Source organism: Choloepus didactylus, chromosome 4, assembly GCF_015220235.1.
Source record: "Choloepus didactylus isolate mChoDid1 chromosome 4, mChoDid1.pri, whole genome shotgun sequence".
Classification (NCBI taxonomy): Eukaryota; Metazoa; Chordata; class Mammalia; order Pilosa; family Megalonychidae; genus Choloepus; species Choloepus didactylus.
In genome coordinates this window covers 59,606,970-59,614,832 of record NC_051310.1, presented here as the reverse complement: position 1 = coordinate 59,614,832, position 7,863 = coordinate 59,606,970, and the positions used below count along the sequence as shown (strand labels likewise).

General features: G+C 34.1%; 1 protein-coding gene across 7 annotated transcripts in view; it reads right to left on the bottom strand.

Moving 5' to 3' along the window:
- Positions 1-829: 829 nt before the first annotated feature.
- Positions 830-7,863, bottom strand: part of DDHD1 (DDHD domain containing 1) — a 133,656-nt gene continuing 126,622 nt past the window's right edge. For 4 of the 7 annotated variants that reach the window (XM_037832682.1, XM_037832685.1, XM_037832683.1 and 1 more), the window contains 2 exons: positions 5,741-5,824; positions 830-3,551 (listed from right to left, as the gene is read on the bottom strand). In XM_037832682.1, the coding sequence (XP_037688610.1) occupies positions 3,370-3,551; positions 5,741-5,824 (266 nt within the window). In that variant the 3' untranslated portion in view covers positions 830-3,369. The remainder of the gene's footprint in view (positions 3,552-5,740; positions 5,825-7,863) is intronic. The other 3 variants (XM_037832684.1, XM_037832687.1, XM_037832688.1) reach the window with 1 other exon arrangement.

The window sequence follows — 7,863 nt, the reverse complement described above, 5'->3', positions numbered from 1 at the left end:
ACCAACTCACCTTTCTTTAGTCCCATTTCCATGTCAACAAGATTATTCAAAAACATTATAAAGACATACACTCAAATTAAGTTTTCTCATTTGTCAAATAATTCTTCGATAACTAAGGAGACAAAAATACTAACCAATCTAATTAATCAGAAAGAAACTCAATTATTTTTCTTCTTACCTTATGATAAAGATCTCTTAGTTTGGCCTGATCTTTTTTTTTTTTTAATTATTATTTTGGCTTGACCTTAAAGAGGTTCAGGTTCTGCCCCTAGAATGAATGGTTGAATTAGCTATGACACTGCACTGATGATTTCTTTTCCTTCTGTCTACTTTTTTTTGGGGGGGGAGGGGGGATGCAAAATTAGATGCAGTATGTCAGATGCCTATAGACTAGGACACATCAGCACCCAAAGATAAAACAACAGAGAGAAAAAGAGACTGAGAATTAATGTTTACAAGTTACTATCTGAGGGCTTCTACAGAACATGTTCAGTGTGAGTATTTAAAAAAGCTGTCTAATAGGAGGAAATAAAATATTTAAGATTCCTGAGCATTGTTTTACATATGAAGGGTAATCATTGGAAAATCTGGTAATTTTGTAATTATGTTCTAAAATTTAGTCACACTGGATTATAAAATAAGCATAACTGTTGCTGAAAATAAGTTACGAACCAACAAAAGGCCTTGACTAAGGCTAACTTTAAGTAAAAATAAAGCAAGCTTTAACCCAAGATGTTATCATCCATATTCAAACTTTTGGGAATCTAATAGGATTAAAATTGAATAATCTGATCGGTACTCAGAAGAATCATCATAGCATTACACAATATAGAGAATAAAATTTTAATGGTATAAAAAACAGAACTTTTTGGCCAATTTAGTACTTGCTGGAATAAATTTGCAAATGTTACTCAGTAACTGACTTAGCTTCTATTATCAAGCCAGAATTACACATACTTTGGATACTACTTGAGTATATACGAGTATATCCCACGATAACATGCAGAAACATAGTAATAAGAAGAGTACTATAAAATCAAAACCACCATCTCTACTGATGAAATGTATTAAAAACAAAACGTCTGTCCACTAGTCCAGAAGATCTCACTTTGAAAAGGGAGTGCTGGATGCTGCTCTTTCCAAGAATTCAAATAAACTCCCAGTGGTTAAATTTGACTTCTCAATATGAAAAAAAGGGATATATTCCTATGACTATGGGAACATACTTGTCTTTTTACTCAATAGTATCAAATGAAAAGGTCTGACAGACTTCCACTCTTCTTAGGTAAAAAGGGCCCTTCACATGCCAGTGGTTAAGAGTCCTCTAAACCTTTTAGGCATTTGAGTGTTATACCACCCACAGCAACTCAAGAACCTTTAATGATGCAAGCCTATGACATGGGTTTGATTTTCCTGAGAGATAAATTAGATATGAAATATACAGGCTATGAAAATGACCTGAGTTCACAGGAATCTCTAAATTTGAAAGAGATTGCTTCAGCTTTGCTAAGATCTCATCACAAGCCTTTTATAGCAGGGGTTTCTTAGTGAGTCACAAACTTGGTCTTGGAGCCTTAGGATTTCTTTAAACACTAAAAAGAAGTGTTTTACATTGTACAAGTTGAATGAAAGGCCAAAATAGACAAGAGTACTAATGGTGTTGAGTAAAACCTACAAGTAAGCCCCTGACTCTCTTTTATACAGAAAAGGTGAGATGTACAACTGACCAGCTTTGTTCCCAGTTTGAGCGATTACTAGGAAGCTGAGAAAATCCTTGCAAGATAAACAAAAACAGCACCTTAAGTGGAACCTAGTGGAAGCCACTCAGACATGAGGGTTGGTTGTGGCAGAGATGGCTACTAATCCCTTCTTTTTCCTGTGTGTGTGGAAGCCCAAGTAGAGTAAAATATGGGCTTCATAGCCATTTCACCAAGCTATGGATTGCAACTTCTATTATTACTATTGTTTGCAAACAACTAAGAGGTCACATGTGAATTATTAGCCACTGAACAGCATATAGAAGAATATGGTTTGGCTTTAATCTACACTCTTACAGTTTGCTATGGTAATCTAATTCAAGGCACTTTAAATGTTTTTGTGCCTTAGTGTGTACCAATATGTAACATGAAAATAACACAATTACTTACCTCAAGGAGCTACTACATAGATTGTTGAATGTATACTTTTCAAAGCACTTTGAGCTCCTCAGATGAATAGCACTGTGGAAACAATTACAGCTGAGGAAATCCCTTCCAGTGCCTCAGAATCCTGATCTATTGTGCCTTAGATGCCTCAATAAATTTTCCTGAACACTTTAAAATTTTTTAGTCCGTTCCATCCCTTCATTTATGTTGTTTGGCAAACAAATGTTTATTCATTTAAAATAGATGTCATACTCTGTACTCCAAAGAAGTTTACTAATTTTTCAATAAAGTTAATGAAATGTACCCATTATGGAGTACTCCATGTCAAGTTTAGAAAACTCTGGCTTTCTCTGAGGTACATGTGACATAATAAAATTTCTTTTTTTCCCTTCAAAATTACTGAACTGGTGTTTTGTGTGAAACCACAAGTTTTTAATGAAAAAATACTGGAAGTATCCCACAGTGTCTGTATATTCATCTGAAGAGTACAAAGATGGAGTTCTGAGATAAAAAGATCTTAACACTACAGAAAATAAATGTGGTTTTTAAATTATGCTTAAATAAAACAGTAAAAAAAAAATGTAATGTTTCATACAATGAAATAAAGCAATTAGTCAGAGGTAATAAATTTTTAAATACAGTAGTTCAAATAGTTTCTTTTTTAGCATTAGTTTTTATAAACAAGTTAAATTCAAAACATTTTAAATCTGTTATACTGCTCTTTCAATGGAATTGTGGAGATGGATGTTTTCATAGAAACTAAAATAATGATACCATCTCATAATCTTTACATAGAATACCCTGGACCTTGACCATTTTACATTTATAACATATTTTGGTCAAATACGTTGGATTCAACTTACAGTATGCCTTTATATTCAAAATAAATTAGACCGTGCTTTATAACTTTTACATGCAGTTCTCCCAAACCATCCTCACTTCTAGGTCTGTCTTGCTTGATGCTCTACAAGGGCTTCTGTCAGATTCATAATTAAAATGATGAAAACTGCAAATACCTTCTTTAGGAATGAAAAACAGTTTTGTTCTGTTTTTTAAATAAAATAAAGTGCTTTTAAATCCAGGTATTTCTTGCCCTAACCAAACCAAAACATACTTAAACCTGAAATCTTCATGTCTTGACACACATATTTTAACCAAAAAAAAAAGAAAAAAAGAAAAAAAAGAAAAAAAAATCAGTTTTGGGCCATTTTTGTCCTTCAAGTGTTCAGATTGGATCTAAATTGGGTTTTGCATCATTATTGTGCTCATGTTTGTACATGAAAGTTAGAAGAAACAGGGCAACATCCAAGGACGACCAATAGGCTGTATGCGATGTGACAGCTGACCAATAGCGGCTCTCCACAAGACCTTCTCTGAGTTCAAAATCAATCCTGTGATCCAATTCCACTAAAAAGAACAGAAGTTAAACAAATGAATAAGGATTATAATAAAATACATTCTATATAGAATGACTAGAGTTAAGAGTAAAATTTTAGCTAATAGAAGTGATTTGCCTAATTGCTTTTTTAAAAAAGTAACTTTCCACACTAATCTTTTGGGGGAAAAAGCCCTCAAAAGAGCCTCAGTAGCTCAGGATTCTATTTGGTGGAGTCCTTTCCATTGTATTCTCTGATCAATATGGAAAAATAGAGAAGGAAAATGAAAAATTCCCTTGCTTGCAACATGGTGTCATATAGCATATTTGGAGTCAAGAGATGAGGCTCAAATTCTGGCTTTACCATTTAACCTTTGGACTGACCTTAAAGTAAGGAAGACATCCTCTTTGCAAAATTACAGGCAAGGCTTGCATGCAATAATGCCCATGGGAGTGCAAGAGATTACTCAGTGGCTCCTTAATTAGTGAGGCCCTAGGTATCAACTGGCTTTGTGCGGGATATGCTAGAAAATAGCCTAGAAGAATGTTTTCTTCTCCAGTAGGCTGAATTCTTCATCAGAAGCAGCTACCAAACACCCTACTCTCCCATTGCACCAAAGTGTCTAACACTGCGCCTGGGACATACCAGTGCTCATTAAGTGTCTGTTTAATAAAAAAAGAATCTATCTATCTAGGGAAGTTAAGCTGGGAGGAACAGCAGTGACTCTTATGAGGAAGGACTTTGTTTGTAACACTGCTTTTCTCAAACAATTCAATGAATTCAATCAAGTCTTTTCTAAAACTCACAGAAAATCCTTGCAATTCCTGTTAAGAGAAAATCACCTTAACAAATCAAGGCTTACTGTAAGGGAATGTCAATGTATTCACTTAATAATCCTTAGAGATAAATCACTTAGAAAAATGATCTTCTGATCTTCAAGAACTCCTTTAAAACTATCAATGAGCCATATAGTATTTTAAGCGTCTATCTTAAAAACAAAATAAAACAAAAACACCAAAATCACTACCATTCAAAACTTTAAAGTCTGCTCTTTGTTCAGAATGTCAAATGATGCTAAATACAGCTGACAAAATTAAGAAGGGAGCTGGAGAAAAAGTTGGATTTTGCTTCACACTGGGAATTTGGTAATCAAGAGGAAGTTACAATTCAACTCTAGGGAATGGTATATATATTTAGCTATTGCTTATTAGATAAGTACTTTGTGACAATGCTATTTGCTCATTTAAAAGTGCCTACACATTTGTTATTTTTCTATTCAATTATACTTTTCTGAGAAGGAACTTCCATGGATTTATCTATACATTTCCAGAGAATGTTTACATGTCAGAGATGTACATACCAATTAAGATATAAAACACTTGAAAAATACATTAAGATAGGCTTTTATGAAGTTTTTAATTTTGTTGTTAACTGTACTTTTTCCTCATTTAAAGTACCATCAGCAAATCCATAACAAGTCAAATAGCTTAAATCCATATGTGGACCTGTGGGATAATAAAGTCCAAAGCTTTGATATCTTGTGTATTCATTGGAACATTTGTGTTAATGTAAATACATTCTGGCATAAGAGATGGGAAGATGGACAAGAAGAGGAAACTGGAATTCTCAAGCATGCTGAAAGGAGACAAGGTGAAATTAGTTACAAAGGAAAAAGGTGAAATAAGAAGAAAAACAGAAGAGATGGAAACATAGTGCATTAATACTGGTAAAGACCATCAAGTTAACTACTTCTAAGGATTCACTTTCATCTGCTGCTGCATAATATCTTCCTAGTTCGATAGTCTTGAGTTGAATTATTCTGATATAAATAGGAATGCTTACATTCTTTCTACTACGAAACCTCTTTATATCTAAGTATACTATATGAAAAGAAGCGTGAACCTCTTCTGAAGCCTTTAGGAAAACAGAGAAGAAAATGGCCTAATGCTTTGCTCCTCTCTCTAAAAGGTTCCTTCTTTGTAGGAGTGTACAGGAATACCATATATTTTAGTCCATTAAGTGACTAATCAATATTCAGGTTCAGGACCACTACTACTAAAAGATTAGAAAACAGGGAAGTAAATGCATATGAAATAGTTTGCAATGGTAACATCTAAGCTGATCTCAAAGAATAATTGAATGAATTTTTCAATGAGCAGAAGAACACTAAGTAGGTAACTTTCACAATATTCTGAATGCTATTCCTGACATATACCATACCGAGGCTATTATCTTTATTCTGCATTACATTTTCCGGAAAAAGAAGTTGTGGGAGATAAAAGAACGATTCTTGAAGTCTGAAATCTGTGGAAAAAAAAACATAAGATGCTGTAAAGGTTGGTTGATGTTTAAAAATGGCCTCCAGTGAGGCAGTGGTCAAAAGTTAGAACAATCCTCCCAAATAAGCTGATTAAATTTAGCAGACATAAGGAAGTACACATTTCGGTTTTTGTGAAGAGCTCTTTCATGGAAAATGTAAGCATAATTAACTTTGAAATATAATGTCATAATCTGTAAATACCCAGAAATCCCCAAAATTTATAAATCATTTAGGTTGTAAACTAGAGGCAAAACAATGCTAAAAGAAATAGATCTTTTCTTTTCATAACAGGTTATAAACATGGGGCAACAAGAAAGGAAAGAGCAAAATCACTGAAAATAAGCCCAGACTTTTCAAGACAAACAACGAACTGCTATATAAGATGCTTCAACTTGATGACAACAAAAAAAGCCTCAAATGATAACACTTTTCAAAGAGAGAAACTGTGATTGATCAAGAATTCAATCTGCGTCCATTTTAACCTCAACAGTGAGAGAATCAAAGTTGGCAGCTTCAGAATAAAGGTTATCCAGAAGAACTGAGGCAATCATTTTGAGTAGAAGAAAGAAAAGAAAGGAAGCCAGAATCACTTAATTACAATGACAAAATTCCAGAAAGAAGATTTAAGAAGTTTCTTGATTTGCAAGATACAGTCAAAATAGCAACTATGACATAAGAAATTTGTCTAAATCAGGATTACAAAGAAGAGTATATTACTGAAACAAGTAAAAAATTAGTAAGGCAAATCTTAAGGATTTGATTAAAGGGCAGAATCCTACTGTAGTCGTCCAATTTTAATAGTTACATCTATGTCTAGAGATGGATATATGTAACTAAGACTCATGATTAAGTCATATTTAGTTGGGTCTATAGTTGACAAGGAATTTATCATTAGGACCAGTAAAGAGTTTATATAGAAGAATGACAGAAAATGTATTTTGTTAAGCTATCAAAATCTAATGATGTAATAAATCTAAGAACCTCTACTGACAGCAGTCCTGGAAGAAGAAACTAGAGATTTCTCTGTTATCATTTTGAAATTACAATGTTAAACAATGAATATTTAGCTATTCTTTTCACAAAAACAGTGCATTAAAAACCATGTAATTTGTCTAATTAAGTACATATGTCTTCAACACTCTCTCTCTGGAGCTCAAATCCTATCCTGCTCTCTTTGCTTCCTCATTCACCCTAATGTTTATTAGCATCATTGTTGTGCATTACCAACATTAAAAAGAACTGTGATTTTTTTTAATCTAACAAAATTCTTTGGAATTAATTTTCATCAGAAGTTTAGAGTTTTCTTTTGACATCTGCAAGTCACAAAAGAATTTTTTATCTTTGTAATCATATTTATGATATTAAGTAGAAATAGAGCTTAAGTTAGCACTGGTATAGGAACTCATAAGAAAACTAAACTATGAATTATTTACATTGTATCAAAGTCTAAAGATTTTCTATGTGATATTCAAAAGACTTTCAATTATAAAAGTTTTAGTACTCAGAGTCTGACACAGAAAAAAATAAGTTAAAAATGCTGTTGGGACATAGGGGACTGGTGGTTTGATGGGTTGAGCCCTCTACCATAGGTTTTATCCTTGGGAAGACGGTTGCTGCAAAGGAGAGGCTAGGCCTCCCTATAATTGTGCCTAAGAGCCCCCTCCCGAACGCCTCTTTGTTGCTCAGATGTGGCCCTCTCTCTCTAGCTAAGCCAACTTGGCAAGTGAAATCACTGCCCTCCCCCCTACGTGGGATCAGACACCCAGGGGAGTGAATCTCCCTGGCAACGTGGAATACGACTCCCAGGGAGGAATGTAGACCCGGCATCGTGGGATGGAGAACATCTTCTTGACCAAAAGGGGGATGTGAAAGGAAATGAAATAAGCTTCAGTGGCAGAGAGATTCCAAAAGGAGCCGAGAGATCACTCTGGTGGGCACTCTTACGCACACTTTAGACAACCCTTTTTAGGTTCTAAAGAATTGGGGTAGCTGGTGGTGGATACCTGAAACTATCAAACTACAA